The sequence below is a fragment of the Rhinolophus sinicus genome, chromosome X, assembly GCF_036562045.2.
Source record: "Rhinolophus sinicus isolate RSC01 chromosome X, ASM3656204v1, whole genome shotgun sequence".
NCBI lineage: Eukaryota > Metazoa > Chordata > Mammalia > Chiroptera > Rhinolophidae > Rhinolophus > Rhinolophus sinicus.
The window spans coordinates 64,551,611-64,569,373 of record NC_133768.1 but is presented as its reverse complement, the minus strand read 5'-3'; the positions used below and the strand labels follow the sequence as shown (position 1 = coordinate 64,569,373).

Genomic DNA, 17,763 nt, shown 5'->3' with positions numbered 1-17,763 from the left:
TTTTAGGGCAAAATGATAAATGACACTTTATATATGGCTTTTCCATGTTAAAAACATGTTCAAAGTCATTATTATATCTACTCCTATTAACAACATATGTGAGGAAGGCAAGGCAAGAACAGCTGACTCTTGCACAACATGGATTTGAACTGCACGGTCTACTTTGATGCAGATTTTGTTACAATAAACATATCATCGGCCCTCTATATCCCCAGGTTTCGCATCCATGGATTCAACCAACCGCGGATAGAAAACAGTATTTTCGATCCTAGGCTGGGAATTTGTGGATGCGGAGGGCTGACTGTACGCATTGTTCTATACCATTTTATATAAGGGTGCTTGAGCATCCACAGATTGTGGTATCAGTTGTAAGGTCCTGTAACCAATCCCCACCGATACCTAGGGACTACTGAATTTTGGGTGAGTCAAAGGTATATGTGGAATTTTGGCTGCATGAGGTGGGGGGGGGGGGTCCATGCCCCTAACACCCACGTTGTTAAAGGGTCAACTGTATTACGGTTTCACTTTCACAAACGGGGAAACAGAGCATCTTTCTTAAGTATGCAAAGACCAAGGCCAGAAATTAGGTCTATTGATGCTCAGACCAAATATCTTTTCATTCAAATGGATTAAGAAAAATGTTTTGCATTTGTATAACACTCAAGTTCAAAACTACTTACACACAACATATACCGTAGGTGCCAAAAGATGTATACACATTTTAAGAGATGTTATCTATGCTCAAGCCATAGTTCGCTGTAATCAGAAGTGTCTGGATGCTGATGGCAACCACTTTGAGCACCTCTTGTAATTGCAGAAGTCAAACGTGACCTGTATTTCATCTTTTGTTATCAGTATATATTGAGTACTACAATTAGTACTTTTTTCTTTTCTTAAAATGTGTATACATTTTTTTTGGCACCGTGTGTGTGTGTGTGTGTGTGTTAAATAAAGTAGACAGAATACTTCTCAACAGCATGTAACATGAAATGGGATGGATCTCTTTAAGTTTTGAGTCAAACCCATAATAAAGGAATTTAGAGATCAGTAATTGAACAGAGTTGCTGTGCACAAATTTGATAATGCCTTAGCAGATACGCAAATACCATTTACTACATGTTTTTGAAAAGGTAAAGAAGGGAAATTGATTCCTTCACCCCTGGGGACCATTTCACACAGTTACTCATGTCTTTTCTTACCCAAACAATATCAATTGATGACTAGGTCACATTCTCCTTCTCACTGATGATCTTCGGAAAGCTTTTCTAGGGTTTTTTTTTTTCCCATTGATTTTTCCATTGTCACCATTAGTGAGTGCCCTAGCTTTAAATGAGTAGCTGAGATGTAATCATCTCAAGCTGATAATACTTCTAAAAGTTTGTCTTATCAGGTGTGTGTGTGTACATGTGTGTATATCCATCAGCAAAGTTCAACTGGATAATTTCAGAATTTCAGTGATGTTTGTTATATATTTCCTTTTATTTCTATCTTCACTCATGAATTGGGACAATATAGTAGGGTATTATTCTATTTTACCTTTGCAACACAAAGGAAAGTAGCATTACATGATAACTAAACATAATGACTTGTTTTCTTCTATAACATTTAAAAAAACATTTCATTCACCTTATAAATCCAATTCACTTCCTATGTGTTAAGATTTAAAACCAGAAGAACATGGAATGTTCAATGAAGAGCTACATTTACTTGCTATAGTTTTCATAAGCTATATCTCAAAACAAATTCTAACTATATATAACTAAACAGACTTCTATTATGGAAAAAGATGCTGATACTTTTCTATATCATGAAAATAATGGATGACTGAGATTTTGCTACAAGAGGATATTACTTGAATAGTTACACTAACATCACTATCACTGCTGATAAACTGTATTTAACATACCATGCATGCCCTTCACAATCGAAAATGAAAAGAGTTTGAGTAAATATCAAATCAAAGTAAAAGGAAACTCATAGATTTCTTGCAGTGATATCCAATTTACATTCTTGTGAATATCAAAATAGCTTTAAATTATATCTATATCTATGTATAGATATGTATATATGCTACATGTTCTCTAGTACACATGCATACGTAAAACTCATAACCATATTGGATGTTTTATTTTTTCAAGCTTCATTTTCTTGTATAATTTCTTCTCCATATAAATAAATCCCAGAAAAAGGTTTCAATCACTCAAAACTTAGCTTCTGGTGGGAAAGATGAGAATTTGTTAGATTAGAGGTGCATTAACTCTTTCAGACAAATCATGATCCATTCTGTGCTCTGAAAACGATGATTTTCCAGATGAGACTCTAGTGGCCTGAAAGGGTTTATGTACCCTTTAAGTGAGCAGTATATTCTCTTCTCACCATTAGCATCATGTAACAAATGTCTATCAATTCCCTAAACAGAGTTTGAAAAATATACCTGATAGTCTATGTAATTTCAAGTTCAAACAAGCAAGAGTCTTCAAATAGAAAATTATTATGCTAACTGATCCTAAAAAAATATATGACGCCTTCAGACAGTTTCTTAGAATGTGATTTCTATCTAACTGTTTAAGAGGTAATTCTTAATATCTGCACTTTAAAGCAAAACATAAGGAAGAACATTAGAAATATGTTAGACCCCTTTCTTTTGTCAAACTGAAGTTATGCCAGGATAACATACAGGTAACCCCCATATAACACGGCACTTCTACAACCTGGTTTCGCTCTAACACGTTTTGAGAATAGGGGAGAACCCCAAACAACACGGAGCGTAATACTCAGAGCTTTTAAGAGCAAAAAATATCTCATTTGAAATTTTTCATTCGAGCATGCACGTTGTATCAGATTTGACTGCAGAATTTTAAAATTTATTAGAATTCTAAATCCATTTTGTTCGTGGAATATTAAGTTCAGAGGATGAAGATATCTTGACAAAAAAAATGCCATCGGTTAATGGTGCTTAGTAGTGATGACAAAGAAAACATTATTTAATACATATTAATATGTTATACTTTGGTGAAAATTGCTTTAATAAAGATATTTCTCTTAATTATAACAATATAATAGTTTGTGTTTTTAATTTCTGGAACCTAACCCCCTTTTTTTCACTAGTTCTTTGTTTCGTATAACACAGATTCGCAGAACATGACTTTTTTTTTTTTAGGAACCTAACAACCATGTTATACAGGGGTTACCTGTACAGCTAATGTTTTCTCTTTACCTGCCAGAATGGTGTTTAACATTAATCATTATACAATTAACTCTAACCTATTTAAATAAACATTGAGTAAAACAATTTTCTACAAAGCATCGTGTTGGGTATGAGTACTCAAAGATGAGTAAGAATCTGTACCTCAATAGATGTTATAACCCAGTGTGCAAAACAGACATGCGGATAAGCAGAGTATAGGCAAGCCAGCAAGTACAATAACCAAAGTATTAAAATGTTATGATAACACAGGGGACAAGGAAATTAATTTTGATTGCTATGATTAAGAAAGGCTTTCTGGAGGAGATGGTATAAATGAGAAGCTAATTTTTAAATGAGTCTACAAACCTTTCAAAAAGAAAAATTTCCTCATTTGAGGGAGACTGGAAAGGAAAAAATAGTTTCACAGTGAACAAATGTGGAATTCACTTCCGATTTATGAAGCTTTCTGACCTCAGAGGCAGCATAATACCACGGTTATGTGCACAAGCCTTACAGTCTGAACGACCAAGATTTGAATCCTGGCCCTTGTTGGGGGTTCAGAACAGGCTTCCCCAAGATGTGGCACTTTGACATGTGAACTATTTTGATTTGAAGGCAATAGAAACCCCTAGGCTTATGAGAAAGTTGTTCGTCTTCCTTAAAGAATTTAAAGCAGGGCCTTGCCCATAAAAGTTATCACCAGAAAGAACTTTTAATGACCGATCTATAGGGCAGGGCAAACTACTAACGACTGAACATCTGCTCTTCTGATCATCCTGCAGTGACCCTCGGGAGCCTGACCTCACCCTTAGCTCAGAATGCCATATACACCTCATTGTCCTTTTCTGTCTCTGACTCTCATGCACGTGGGGCTCCCATGCGTACGTATGTATTACATTTGGTTATCTTCTCTTGTTAATCTGTCTCATGTAGATTGAATTATTAAACCAGACGAACGAACTGTGAGGCTAGTCAAGTTTTCTCCACTCCACACCCTCATTAACCAGTCTTACTACAAACATGATCTCACACATGTGGTGGAACTTTAAGCCTCTATAACCTCAATCTTCACATACACTGGTACCTCGGTTTTCTAATGTAACCCGTTCTGGAAGACCGTTTGAGTTCTGAATTGCTCGAAAACTGATTTCCCCATAGAAAGTTATGCAAACTGGATTAATCCGTTCCAGACCTTTAAAATCAACCCCTAAAACTGCAAATTTAGCACAAATTTTACTATCTAACGGTACCATAGATCCATAAAATTTACGGCGTTCGTAAACTGAAATGTTCGTCAATGGAGAATTCAAAAACCAAGGTACCACTGTATTTGAAATGGGGTAATAATAGTCCCTACCTCATAAGATTGCTTTGGAGATCACATGAGATTTTATGTATATTTCTAGCACTGTGACGGACACATGACATTCACTAAACCGTTGCTATTACTATTTTATTATCATTTTTATTATATTATTTTTAGTATTAATTATACCTTCTGTTTCAAATCAATGCACAAATAATTGAACTAAAACATATATTTCAAAAATGCTAACAATCTTCTCTTTTAAAAAAGCAATTATTTTCCCTACATGGTTTTCAAAAACAACTTTCTTTTCAATGTATGTATTATCTCCATTACTGACAGTGCTCTTTTTTTGCGTGTTGTGATTTTTTTTTTTTTAAATCCTGGACCCTCTCTCCCTGAGCAGTCTCATTAAAGAAACTTTTGCTTTGAAAGTCCTAAGTTTTTGAATTTGAGATCAGCAGGCAATTGAAGGTAATGAGAGAGAGGCAGAGCCAGTGAACTTCCCCCAAGTCTAGTCTAAAGTTCTCGAATTTTCTACAGGAACTAGAAAATAGCCTTGATTACTATATTCATACAAAAAAAAAAAAAAAAGAAAAGAAAAAGAAAAGGCTTTGTTCTTGAGGGTTCTTTTTGGTTTTGTTTTGTCAATTTTATATGTCATTTACATTACAAAGTGTGGTTCATCATCTCACTAAAACCTGTTATTGGCAATGTCTCAAAGGTGATTAATGTTATTCTGGTTGAATAATAACTCTGAGTTTTTTCATCTTTTTAGAAATTAGTCTCTTAATAAAGAATAGTGGAAAACTGAACATAATTGCAGTACAGTGCAGTCCCCAAATCTGTTTTGAATTGTCTGGAAAGGACAGTGCACTTTCTCAGTAACTAGAATTTTAGCCACTTCAAATGACTCTCCCACCTACTATGAGGAAATCCCAGGTGTTGGTATTAGTTGACAGGGTGTTAATGTCATTAACATTCTGTCAGCTCTTCTTGTCAATGTGTTAATGGTGCCCCTGCTGCTCAGTCACTCCCTGTCCTCCAGCTGGTGAAATGATTTAGCCAGCAGTCAGTCAAAAAGCTAAGCTGATTTGGGCAACAGACAGCCCTGCCATTGACAAAATCTATGTGAGTAAATGTGGTAAGAAATTTGTCAACAGGCTATAAGCAGTAAGGTCAACATTGCACTTAATGTGCTTTTTAGGCAGTAGAAGACGTTAGACTAGACCACAAAACATATTTAAAAGTCTAAGAAGCCCTCTTTCAAGAACGCTCTTTCCTTTTGGAAAAAAGTCAGGAGCAGTAAGTAAAAGTGATGCTTTGATTTAAAAGAAAGAAAGAAAAACTATCACAGTCACACTATTGTTCATGAAGACAAAACCTTTGGAAACTGGAATTCATACATAATGTCAAGTCAAAGAGAACAGGTCTAAGGATGGCAAGCAGTCCATTCACCAGGCTCCCTCTTACTCATGGGTCATTTTTCCAAACTTTGAAAGTAGATGTGATTCTAAACCTCAAGCCACCAATATGTGCAAAGGGTTCCAAACACCTGGCAACCTTAAAAAAAAAAAAAAAAGAGAGAACCCCTAGAAATTAATAAATGAAAAACAACGGGAATATGCAAATAACTTTGAGCTGTTGAAGTTATCCTGACCAAACTTCAGCTCACTACAATGACACAAGGGTCAACTGTGGTCAATTTGATTATCAGACAAGGAAAATAATAAACAGAAACATTTATAAAAGCTCAGGTCTATAAAATTAGGCAATGTTTAATACGTAGTGTAAACATTCAATAAATGAGAGTGAATATGATCATTTTTATAACTTAATAAAAAGGAATATAGATTCCATTTCAACTCACTGCACAATTGAGCTAAAAACTTCCCATACTATTATGATAAACACATTAGCATGAAGAATACTAAGAACTTTGCTTTTTTAAAAAAAGTCATGACAACAGCAATCATTTCCCCACATGGTTATCTAGATTTTTGAACAATATATACTTCAAGATATATGGTGCTAACACTTCCCTACTATGTTTATAAGAGAATTTTCCCAATTTCTCCCTGCTTTGCAGTCTTATAAAATTAGTTTTGCTTATTTTACTCTTTCCATATATACTTTTTTTTTGAGTCATGAAGGGGTTCAGAACAGGTCTCCCCAAGATGTCCTAATGTGGAATGAGGATTATTTTGAGCTCAAGGCAATGAAGACCCTGAGGGTTCATGAGAAAGAAACTTTTACTTCTCCCTTAAAGAATTTATATTGGGAGACTTGCCCATAATAAGAGTTATTACCAAAAAATAACTTTTTATGACATATATCTATAGGGCAGGGCAAACTTCTACTTATTAAACACCTACTCTTTTTATCGTCCTATGAAGGATGTTCCACTCTGTGAAACCCCAAGATGCCTGACCTTATTCTTAGCTCAAAATGTCATATACACCTCATTTTCCCTTTCTATCTCTGACCCTCTCATGTATGTGGGGTCTCTGACTCTCTCACTTATGTGGGGTTCTCATACATATATATGTAATTACATTTGGTTGTTTTCTCTTGTTAATCTATTCTGTGTCGATTTAATTATTAGACAAACTAGAAGAACCTAAAAGGGCAGAGCAAAATTTCTTCCTCCCCTACAATCAGAACAAGCAACCAATCTGGTGTAGAGAAAGGGAAGACAGAGGTGGTGAGCTTCCCTCTAAAGCCATTGGAAATAGCTTGGGCAACTCCACTCATAAGAGAGGTTTCATTCTTGTTTGTTGTTGTTCAAATTTTTTGAAATTTACTTTATAAAGAGTGTGGAGTAACCCTTTCAAAACTGATTACACTTTACACGAATGCTCTAAAGATGTGATTCCGTGTTACTCAAGTTCCTGAGAAGATGCACATGAAGAAAGGTTTTATAAGCATAGCCTACTACTATTTAACAATAGCCTTTTCGAAGTGCTTAGTACAAGTAGGATCTTGGAAGAGATGTTCTCCAGGGTCTGTAGCTGTAACATTCTGTGATTCAACACATACTTAGTGAGAGCCTATACGTTGCTAGGTGCTACACACTGTGATGGGCATACAGAAATTAACACACCAGATATGATTTCCCTCATGGAGTCAGCAAGACAGAAAAGAGTGTAAAGGCCACACTGTCAGCAGCTTGAGGTCAAGTTTTCTATCTTGCGCAATGTTGTATTTTCATTGCCTGACAATGCTTAGCACATCGTAAGTGTTCAATCAATATTGTGAACGAGTAAGAGAGAACATAAGGTGGTGCTATGGGACTTAGCCCAACCTGGAGATGTGATGAAGATTCAACCTGTATATTCTATTGCTCTCTGGTCATGACTCTATTGTTGCTAACTACAGCACTTATGCTTTTCTAAAAGCCCAGAGGCGTGGCAGTGCTATTCAGTTTTTGAACTCAGAGTCCTTATAAAGTGATTACTGTTTGAGTAGGTAAGGTTACTTTCAAGGGAAACTACTCCCATACTTGTGCCTGCAGTTATTCAATTTAAAGGGCCAGTGACCTGAAGCAAAACAATTTATTGGCAGGGGACAGAAACATTGGAAAGACCATCCAGTACAAAAAATCCTATACTAGAAACAGGATCATGGTTCTAATTTTAAAACAGAATCAAGTATCTCACAATAAAATATCTTCTCTTTTGAAACGGCCAGAAGAGTAGAAAAAATATTAAGTAAGTACCAGAATTCATATAACACACATACATATGATTAGTATGCACTTTGTTTGGCATTTGCTAGAAGATCAAACCTCTCAATGTGTGACGAAGGAGTCTTCCAAAGTAAGAATAATTTGAGCAATAGTTCTATCATTATAATTCATTAATTTGGAGTTTTTAACCAACTCAATTCAATATTCTAACTTATTCCCTCAAATAAATTGCTGTATACTTTATTTGCTTTTTAAAAATACAATGTGCAAAGTTACAACCCCATACATTTTAATATAGTTTTCAATCCCCTTGTAGACAAACAGTCACACTTTAATGCCCTTTAAATGAAGAATAACCATTCATCTGTAACTTACAGATACAGAAGGCTCTGGATTTTCATTTTAAAGTGCTTAATTACCTGCATAAAGAAAGAAACAAAATAAAGAGTCCAGGCCAAGTTCACGAGGGTTTGAAATTACTTTTCTTTTTCTAAATGAGCAACAAAGACTCCTCAATGAGGCAAGCTGTTATATGGCCACAAGCCTACTGTAGAAGAACATGTTAAAAAGAACGAGGGGATCAGGAATTAAATTCAAATATATGAGGCAAGAAACAAAATAAAAAATTGAAAAATGTAGGTGGTGTTTCCAGCCACAGGACAACATAACATATTTGAAAGAAAAATCTAATCAGCAATAAAGTTAAAGCTTCACATTAAGTATCCCAATTTGGGCAGTTATGTAATCTAAGGTTATTTTTGAGGATTTCCTGCCTCCAAACACCCTCAAACTTATGTTTTCAATATTCCTATTTATGAAAGTACTCAGCAACACTAAAGGACCACACAAAACAAACACAGTGTTAATTAATGAACCAAAAGACTGAGAATGAAAGAAACTTTTTTCACATAAATCTAAATTGCCATTCTCAAGTAATTTGAGTTCAATACCATAACTTACAAGTTGGGAAGGAAAGAAAGTGTATCGGAGAAGAAAAGGCAATAGATTTAACCTTGAAACAAGGTGACTGCCAAATAGTTGTTGAAGGAATTTACTTATTATCAGATAAAGAATTTACAGTATTTACTCCCTCTAGAGATATAAAATAGTGAGTCAATCTGCAGTTCAAGATATTCACTTAAACCCAGAGGAGGAGGATATTGCTTTAACTTTTGAAAACCAAAATAGAAGAAAAAATAAAAATAAAACAGCTCTAATGTAGTTTATCTTTAGACACCAGATTTAACATTAAACAATGCAAGCTAAATGCTATTTCTCAAGTTCTCCTTTCATACATTTCTGTAATTTATATGAATATACTGTATGTAAAATGGAAATTTAAACCCATTTATCAGAAAACACATAATGATGTATAGTTAGCTATTACAATTTATTTAAATATATAATCTACTGATCAATTCATGTATTAACCCATCCATGTATCCATTTTATCTTTCACAACACTTTTAATCTACTGATATTAGTCATCCTCTGATTGCACTTGAAAATGCACGTGTGCCCTCAGAAAAAACCTGCACATACACACAAAGAAAAAATACCTCTGACCAAAAAACATCTTCTGCTGATCATTTTCTTTATGCAAATGTAACAAGGAGATTCTTTGTTTCGTTTTGTTTTAGGTCTAATCAAGCCTCATAATACTTACCTTGTATATCTTGTGGGCCTTCAAATGAAATTCTTCTTAGAGAAATAGCATTGTTTTCTTACATAATTATTCCCTTGCCTACTCTACCTGGTTGAAAACACTGTGAACTAAAATTTATGCTGCTAATATAAAAACAGCCTATACACAAATTCATCCAGACAGTGTAAATAGACTGGCAAATTTATTACTAACCACGTAGTAAATAGACAGGCAGACAGACAGATACACACACACACACACAACACATACACACACACAAAGAAACTAACAAATAAACCGAACGCTTAAATAAAGGATATCGTCATCTTTTCCACAAACTTATCATGCTGATTTCCTGTTTGGGGGAATTTCTTGATGTCACCTTCCAGCCGAACAATATGTTGTTCCATTGCTACAAGGTTGCTCTTCAGAATTTGAGCTGAAACTAAAGAACAATGTGCAAAGAGTTTAGAATATTTTACCAGGTATTCCAGAAAAAGACTAAAAGAAAACAGTATCAGTTAAAGTAGTTTTTTTTTTTTTTTTTAATGTGGAAAAGAGTTCCAAGAAGTCAACTCACATTTTTCTGAATTACTGCTCATAAAAATTCTACTCTCCATGAAATGAGTGAAAATGTTTAATATAGTAAATCAAATCATCATGTTTAATATGAAAATGTCACCATTTTATACAGCCATTAGTTCAAATGAATCTATTTCTATTTCAATTTATTGATGGAATTCCTAATATTTCATTCTTTAAAATCTAATCCGAAGATTAAAGAGAAACTAAGGTTCAAAGAGATCTTATTTTATTAATGCATGTTCTTGGCTATCTAAATGATTTAAGGTTAAATTACATAAAAGATCAAATATTTTTCTTCAGTTGAAATATCTTGATTTTTATAAACCAACATCTATGGTAAAAGTTCCATTTTCTACTACTTTTCATACAGAGATGTGAAAAATAACTTGCTACATAAAGAGAATTTAGAGTAAAACCCAGCAAACACATATGTGCATACACACCCACACAGCTTCAGAGTGCCCTCAAACACTATCATTAGTTGCTTTAATTACCCCTAACATTCTCTGTCTGCACTTTTCTTTTTCTCTCCTCATTGACAACCAATAATTTTAAGTATTTTATTCAAACTGTTCCTAAATACACACACACACGTTCCAGATATCTCTTGATGCCTTCTTTTCACACAGATACTTTTTTTTTAACTAATAATTTTTACAGATACTTTATTACTATCTGACTGCCAGTTATGTACAAAGACACTTCTATCAATATCCATGGCGTTTGGCAGGGTTCTAGTTGAAAAGACAAGTATTAAAATTTGATAGGTAGCCTGTGACATTGGCTTTTAAATCTAGACCTCTGAAACACTGTTTATTCATTAAAAAACTGTGAAACAAAATATTACAATTCTTTTTTTAAAGTAAATTCATTCAAAGGCATATCAGAATTGCAATGAAAAATTCAAAAGACTGACAAAATCAACCTCCTGGCAAATTTTGACCAAACTCTCCTGACACAAATTTCTCACACTGACCACATACCTTTGTAACTCAACCAGGAGAAACTGCCTTAAATATACATGCAAGTTCAATAGACTGAAAATTAAACACCAACACTAAAGACAATTTGTTTCCTAATTAATCTATCAGTTCAAATAGCTCTGTCCAATTTATGTCCATTTGTTTAGATCCGAAAAGCTTGATTTTTTTTTTTTTTTTTTTTTTTTTTTTTTAATTGGAAATGTCGAAGAGAGTTTTGTCTTGCCCAAAATTTCCTACTGGCTTAGGAATCACTGCTTCCTTTATTTAAAGGAAGTTTGCTGTGGAGGAAATCATTCTGACTTTAAAACTGAATTTTCTGTCACTTGGGTTTTTGGCTTAATTCTTGCTAATTATTCAAAAGATTTCTCCTTCCCCATTTGCTTGATTGAAAAACTGAAGATACGACATGTTTATGTCACTTAGGTTGCATGGAAGAAATCAACTCATGATAACTTTCTGCAATAAACAAAATGTGCCCAAAGGTCAGGTTTAGGTCACAATAGGAATCCTACTAAAAGCAACAGTAATTCCAGTAGTAAAAAGAAGATGAGGAAGATTCATCTTTTGATTGTTCAATACAGAAACAGCCCCAGCAGGTTGCTATGCACACAGAAGTCTAGCTATTTCAAATAACAAGAGACAATATTTTTAATCCAGTGAAATTGCTTTTTACCCTAAAGTTAAATTCTGAATAAAACAATATTTCCCACACATCTGTCTTCTTCAATTTCACATACCAAATCCTTAGTCCTCTATAAATCCCTCCAGAGCTCTAGTCCACATTCTCTACCATTTATAGGCACTTTTGTTTGTTCAAGTGATTTTCCATGTTACCTTCTGCTTTGAAAGAGAATTATTTTTTTTCATGTACATAAACACAGAGTCTCTGCTATAAAACCTCAAGCTACTTAATGGTAGCTCCATATCTAATTCTTTGCTTCTCCCTCAGTACTTAACATAGATGGTAGTCAATATACATTCATTAAATTAATATGTATATTTCAAGAAGTTTCAGTTCAGATTTAAATTGATGCCCATTTCTGCCACTGAACATGCACGTAGAGGTTACCTATACTCATGATTATATCAATTATGATTATGATCGATTATGGTGTGGAAATCTGTCTAATTATATGTAAAGGAGGCAGGATTGCAGGAGAAAGTGAGGAACTGGGATAAGGAAGAGAAGTTAAGGGACCCCCTTCTTTATTATGCTCCTCTATTCTTCCTCTCTAATGAATTATTAGTATTATGCCTGAACAAAAAAGAATAAAATACCGGAGCTATAATAATCCAAGGATTTTAGCCCACATACAAATATGCGGCTGCATTAAACAAACAGTACCATTATAGAAAATGTATATCCTTAAACTGGTAGACTTATATCTTAGAGTTAGATGTGGCATTAAAGGGAATTTGGACCAGCCTCTCAGTTACACAGTGTCATCATCTACATTCCTAGAAAACAGACACTAAGACAAAACTCGCATGTTAAAGCCTTACTGGGAATAAGGGTGGGGTGTAATCTCAGGGAAACGGGCAGGACAGAAAACGGAAGAAAGTAAATACAAGAGAGTAAGTGACTGAACTGGCCCCAGCTTTACAAAAATTACAGCTGGTTGCTTAGTATCTCAGGGTGTCTCCATGAAGGCCAATTCATGGGCATGTGACCTGAGCAGTGACACAGGGCCCCAGGCTTAGAAGGGCCCTGCCCTTTGTTGAATGCTTTGTTGTTGATGTTTTGAAATTCTCAATTTCTTATTAAATGGGGCCCTGCATTTTCATTTTGCTTTGGGCCCCACGGATCATGCAGCCAATCCTGGTCTCTAGATAAGGCAAATCTGGGTTGTGCTCTGTGAAATTCTCTTTCAGGGGGGTGTTAACTTCCCACTCTGGTTGGGGAGCAAGACAAGTGGGCCAGGCTTGGAGGTGGGGGAGGGCACAGAAGGGGGCCCAGTGAATCTAAGATGGTACATAAACTAGATCCGGGACACAGGATGCACTCTATCTCAAGTGGCTTATTCCCTTTTCGCCAGTTGCTACATTTTTGTTTACTTATAATGAAAATCAGCCTACTTGAACTCTTCTTGCCCATTACGACCTCACTTTGCCTTGTACCCACACTGATCAAGTCTACTCCCTATGTGACAGGAAAGGCTCCCTAGCATCTTCTTAATCTTCTCCGGCTACAAACATCCAGTTCCTTCAACTAGTCCTACGGGTTAGTCATCATGTAAGCTCTTAAGTAACAACTAACATTTACTGGTTATTTACTTTGTCCTAGACATTATTCTCAGTAGTTTTATGTATTAACTCATTTCATCCTCACCAAACTCTATGAGGTACATTCTACTTTAAAGCAGGGGTGTGATGTGAGCCAAATTATGTCTTTTCAGGAAATTGTAAATGTAAAAACAATGTCTCTAGTACCTGGAAGGCCAGGAAGTTGAAATAAAATCTATACCCACTGGCGCAAAGGCATGTCACTAATATTTGAGGACAGGTGTGGTCTTAGGAGTCAGATCGGCCTCAGTGCTGATCTCTGCCATATCAACAAGTAGTTGGGACAGTCACTGAGCCAATCTGGGTTATCATTTCCCAATTTGTAAAACGAAGATAATAATACCTTCCTTAAAAGGCAGTCATTCGAGTTGAACGATTTGACAAATACAAAGTTTCTATCAATATACCTGGTACACAACCGGTAATCTATAAACATTCATTTCATATTCCACCATCCTTTCCCCTATACCCTGCCTTACCACAGACAAAGTCCTACTGTATATGTGCCACCAAGTATTACATAACAATTTAGATGTGATCTGAACAACAACATAAAAGCACTCATTCCTTCCCTGCGACCCTATGTGGCCTGATTTAATTTACTATTTGTATTTTTTCTAATCAAGAGAACGGAACTTGGATTGTGTTCTCTGTTTGTAGGTTTCACAGGGTACATGGAATTTTCGGTCTGGAAAACGGTGACAATTATACTAATCAACAGCCAAGTTGTTAGAGATATTAGCCAGTTCCAAATTTAAAGAATATTAATGGAAATTAAAACTTGTAGTCTGTAATTCTCTGGAGATATTTTAAAATTAGTTATTTTGACTTTCTAGACTTGTCTAGAAGATAACGTATTTTTAAAGAAGTGTTAGAAAAGAATTAACATGCCTGATTATTTGGCTTGAATACTTCTGATTCAATCTTAAGAGTTCAGAATCAATGTTGATTAGTTAACTATTTAATTAGGTCCTAGCCTACATTACTTCTAATATTTCTTGAGTGAGTGAGAGAGAGAGCTAGACAAAGAGACAGAGAGAGATGTTTTCTGGGTGGGGGGAGGTACTTGGAATTCCAAGAATATTTAAATACCAGAGGGGTTAGAAATGCCTGTGTCCTGTACAGCCTCAGCCTCAGGGCATATTTTGTGCCTGTCATTATATTAGTTCACTAATATAAATTAGGGAGTCTTTAACGCCAGCGCAAACATTTTCTGTCTGAGTAAATTGGTACTACAGGCATTTTCAATGACTGATTAGTCATTCTGGTGACACTTTTTTTCTTTCTCATTTCATTTTTTACATCTGCTGCTGAATTATCGAGTCTGAATTATAACACTAAAAAATTAAATTATAGCCATCAGTTTATTATAGCTTGCTTCCTTGTATTCCATAAATAACCTTTAAGTTCAGTTATGTGTAGGGAGAAAGTTTCCCCACACATCTTATTTAGCTACTTATTTTGGTGGAAAATATACATATACCTTTTTCCTGGCTTCAAGCAAATATATGAGAGTGGCCTGATCTTCATTCAAACCGTTTTAGATGACAGACTTGCCTGAATTCATAATTTTAAGAAAAGTAAAGATAAATATTTTACATGAGATTTTTCAAATGGAAAGACTCTTTGATTATATAGTATATAAGAGAACTGATGTGCACTTATGGGGAAAAAAGGATTCTGATGAAATTCTCCAGACTGTGCGCAGAATGTGTAATTTTATGTAAATATAAAAGCTTTTCCAGGAACTTGAAGATTTTTTTTCTCCGAATCAAATATTTCTAATAGTTTACACACTGACAAAGTAACCAAGCACTTGTTACATCTTTGTTTTAAGAAGGGCCAAGTAAAAATTTACTCTAGCAAGTCTATATTGAATAGGCCCAAACATTATTATAAGCACCCTATAATTCTGTTTAACTGAATATATTTAGTTGAAGAATTACTATCAGCTGAGTGGCATAGCATTAAAGTTACTCGTCCAGAAAGCATACGTAAAAAATAAAAGGTCATTACAAACAGCCTGAACAATACACACAGTTGTATCCTTTCTCAAGTGCATTTATAAGTTAATAGTTTCATTTTATATCAATGCTGCACATGGGAATGAAGCAAGTGTTTTTGTATAATAAGAACAGCAAAAGCTCATCAGTGTGGGCTTCTTAGGCGTTTGAAGAAAACAAGTGGTGAATGGCACCCAAATAAGACATTCCTATAATGAAAAACAAAATCTGTTGGAAAATGACTCATTCTTATGAGGAAAAAAAATTCTTAAAAAGCCAACTGACCAGAAAAAAACAACTAAAATCCTTATTAAATAAAAGTTTAAAACTATGCATCCCCAATACGTGCTCACAAGTGCCATTACCTGACCCTCTAACATATGCGCTTGGGGATAAGGAGCAGTTTTTCTAGATTGGATTCATACTATGGCCTGAATTGATGCAGAGAGCGGAGGAACTTCCATAAGAAATCATGAAAATTGCTTTATAAACCAGTAAACATTGAACTCTAAAAACTTCACTAAGCGTATTTCAATGTCTAGGTTCACATTTATATAAGTTTTTAGCCTGAAACCTTAGTCTGCATGCATTTTTTGAAAAATAAAGAAATGGAGCCTTCTAACAAAAAGAAAAAAACACACAAAACTTAATAACTACAGACAATAGGGCTCCATGGGTAGGTGGGGTAAAGGAGGACAAAGGGAAGGTTTGAAACCCTCTGAAAAAAGATTTGCAGTAAAACATTTTGTTGCCTGATCGCTGAACCACCACTAGTGGACAGTCAAGCTGTCCATCCATGAAGAATCACAATTCTTTCATCTGCTGTGTCTTCTGCAACTGTTATTCTGCCTGCAGCAAATAGTATGTGTGAATTTTTCAATCAAAGGTTAAAAAACAAGCTGAAATCTCCTGCTCTTGTTGACAGCCTTAGCTCAAGGCCAGGATTGGGAAGTACATATGCAAGCTGAAGCTTCTATAAAGTGATGCTGCATATAGTCCTGTTGTTAAAGCTTGTTCTGATCACAAAGAATCTTTTTTGTAAGCTTATTTGTTTTCCTTGCAATAAAAGATCCCTCACTCACCCACACCTCAAACTGGAATAATTTTAATGGGTCAAGTAAGTCTTTACTGAGTTGAGTCTTTTTACTGAATTGTCCTCCCATGGAGATTTTATGTAAATGGCTGGAACTGTATCCTCCTCGACAAAAAAGCTTGCCAGAACCTTCAAATGCTGATAAATCCTTCATGACAATCCTATACTAATGTCTTCACTTGTCAAATCTATGTAATGCATTCTTCTTTCACCTTGGAATTAGAGCACCAGTGGTAAAAGGGGACCTTGTGAAAGGAGGCTACTTAATACTACAATAGGAAGCCTTAAAATAAATTAGCACAATTATGAAAAAAAATAAGGGCCATGGAAATGGTAGGTGTGTTGAATAAGACTACAAAGGACAAAAATCTTAATTTAAGAAATCTGAAATTGCACAATTTTAAAATATGCAGTTTTGAGTAAATGTGTGTTTGTTTTTGAGCTATAATCATTAATATGCTTTCTAAAATTACAGAGAAAAAAACTTAAAACACAACTATATTCAATATTACCAAAGTTGTGCTAAACCAGGTATGGGAAACGAGCACTGTTTATTTCACGCCAAGACAACTACCTGCTTCTTGAATGAGCAATCACACATGCTTTGATCTGAGAAATCACTAAATGGCAACTTTACTAACAGGCCCTTAGTCCTGGTATATTATATCCTTAATAAGGTGTGGAAAGATTATATGGTTGATAAACCATTTGAGTACTTTCTTCCACATGCTATCTGAAAAGAATTAAATTCATGTACAGTGTTGTCATAAAGCTATAATGCTATATTAAAGGAACGTTAGCCTTCTTGAGTATAATTTTTGTGAATGTGGACAAATTTTCCATTAACTGTATCCCTGAACTCATCAAGGAAGTTAATGGGACCATATGATTTCACATAGTTATTCTTGAACTTCACTGGGTTTTTTCAGAACAAGTCTAATGTGTGAGGTCCGCAGGTATACACACATACAAAGCCATCAACTTTTACCC

General features: G+C 34.9%; 1 protein-coding gene across 4 annotated transcripts in view; it reads right to left on the bottom strand.

Annotated features, from left to right (window-relative positions):
• The window catches only part of DIAPH2 (diaphanous related formin 2), an 823,692-nt gene that overhangs the window by 276,504 nt on the left and 529,425 nt on the right, over positions 1 to 17,763 (bottom strand). For all 4 annotated transcript variants that reach the window (XM_019756670.2, XM_074323226.1, XM_019756672.2 and 1 more), the window contains one exon: positions 10,147 to 10,271. In XM_019756670.2, the coding sequence (XP_019612229.1) occupies positions 10,147 to 10,271 (125 nt within the window). The remainder of the gene's footprint in view (positions 1 to 10,146; positions 10,272 to 17,763) is intronic.